This window comes from Antrostomus carolinensis, unplaced genomic scaffold (genome assembly GCF_000700745.2).
Source record: "Antrostomus carolinensis isolate BGI_N321 unplaced genomic scaffold, ASM70074v2 scaffold14912, whole genome shotgun sequence".
NCBI classification, from domain to species: Eukaryota; Metazoa; Chordata; class Aves; order Caprimulgiformes; family Caprimulgidae; genus Antrostomus; species Antrostomus carolinensis.
The window spans coordinates 63,961-65,847 of NW_010301704.1; the positions used below are offsets into that span (position 1 = coordinate 63,961).

The following is a 1,887-nucleotide window of genomic DNA, read 5'->3' on the forward strand; positions in this document are numbered from 1 at the left end:
GATTAATATGGTCATTAAAAAAGATGTAGGTTTTTAGTTACTGTGGTTTCCAGGTCACTAATAGATCATTTTTGAACTGGTCCTAGGAGAAGTGAGGTTTCTGTACTGGCCTCTGGACCACAGAGACTGGTAAGGTTACAGGATCAATGCTCCCGAGTTGCCGTGGGATGAGGGATATTAAAATTGTTCAATAGCAACCGTGAGGGTTTTTTACTGATCAAAGTATATCCTCATTTTTTGGTGAAAAAGGAAGCCAATGTTGGCTGCTTTCTGTTCCAAGTGTACTTGTAAAGTCAGCCTTGATACGTCGTGCTTCGATCAGGAAAAGACCTCCAAAATATGGCAAACCTCCTCTTACCTTGCTTAGAATCTTCAGGGGTGGAGATCTGTTTGATCAGGTTTTTTTTTCATCTTTGACAGGACTGTCTCAAATGCTTCTTTCAGCAAGACACACTGACTTGGAACAACCAAATCCACTGTTCCTGGTGTGGAACTAAACAAGATGCTGCAGTAAAGGGCACCATAACCAAGGCACCACAGATCATCATTTTTCACCTAAAGAGGTACAGTCCATATGGGGAAGGACACAGCAGTTTCCTGGGACTGGTGGGACATGGACAGCCACTTCCATTTGCAAAAACAGGAAAAAAAATCACCACCAATGGGTGGTTTTAGTACTTTTGATATTTGGAAGCTAAATGAGCCATGACAGAATTATACCTGTCAAACATGCAAGTTGCACTCCTGAAACCTCAAGGTGTTCTGCCCTACGCTATACTGCAGCCCACCAAATGTCACTCACTACACCTGGGATCTCCAAAGGGAAGACAAACTCCACCGAGGAGTGACTGACTACAGAGTACAGTGGTTCATATGGTCAGACATCCCTACAAATACGAGTTCCTGGGGGCAAGTGGGAGAGCTTGTGACTTGGGCTCTAAGTGCAGGACTGAAACAGGGCGTTTTGTTTGTCATTATTGCAGCTGAGATACTGTATTTTTGTTTATCCCTTAACTAAATCAGGCCTAAGCAACTGCATCTGTCAAACAGAACAGTGTGCCAGTGTCAGAGCTCCTGACTAGCAGATTTTACTAGCTACACAGGGCCAGATCCTAAAGTTACTCTTAAAGATTTATTCATAATAACTTCCCACCTATAAAGAAAATCACTCTGGGATGATTTGGCTTCCCAGAACTATATTACAGAGGAAAGAGGGCTGGAGCCTGGAATGAACAAAGAGGTGACAAAGTGCAGTCCAGAACATTTAGGGGACAGTGACAGCACTGCAGAGATTTTACTTCTGCCATTTCTAATAGACAGGAGGAGCAGGAAGCAAGATCTTTGCTATTCTTGCTGGACATCTCTTGTGGGTTTAGTGCATTTTCTGTCAGCTTACAGTAGTACTCAATATAGATCTTCCTGTTTCCAAATGCTGGGTGGTCATTCGTTGTTTTTCCCTTCCCCTAGGGAAGTCAGTTAAGAAAAAAGTTTAACATTATTTAAAATAGTTCAAAATTTTGTTTCAGGTTTGAATGGCAAGGGAAGCACAACAGGAAACTCTCAACCGACATCTACTATCCACTCAGCAACCTGGATCTCTCTCCTTACAGTTCCCCGCTTACGTGCAAGGACACAGAGTACAGCCTGTGCGCTGTAGTGGTGAGCTCTGCCTTTCCTGCTGCTACCTGTAATGCCCTCCCTCGGGGGCAGATGAAGCTGGGGTTAGTTGGGACTTGATCAGAGCAAGAGCCATCCCTGTTCCTGGCACTTAAAAATTGCAGTTAGAGCATGTGAGCGAGCACAGGTCCTCTCTGCTTCCCCAACACTGTACCAGTAGCAAGGTTTTTATATAATTTATGGGGGGGGTGTGTGTGTATGTGTGTGTGT

The 1,887-nt window shown here is 44.0% G+C and overlaps 1 protein-coding gene across 1 annotated transcript in view; it reads left to right on the forward strand.

Moving 5' to 3' along the window:
* Positions 1–1,721, forward strand: part of USP50 (ubiquitin specific peptidase 50) — a gene marked incomplete at its 3' end in the record, with an annotated part of 4,693 nt that extends 2,972 nt beyond the window's left edge. Inside the window, exons 5-6 of the mRNA XM_010163572.2 lie at positions 421–563; positions 1,527–1,721. Of these exons, the coding sequence (XP_010161874.2) occupies positions 421–563; positions 1,527–1,721 (338 nt within the window). The remainder of the gene's footprint in view (positions 1–420; positions 564–1,526) is intronic.
* Between the last annotated feature and the right edge of the window lie 166 nt (positions 1,722–1,887).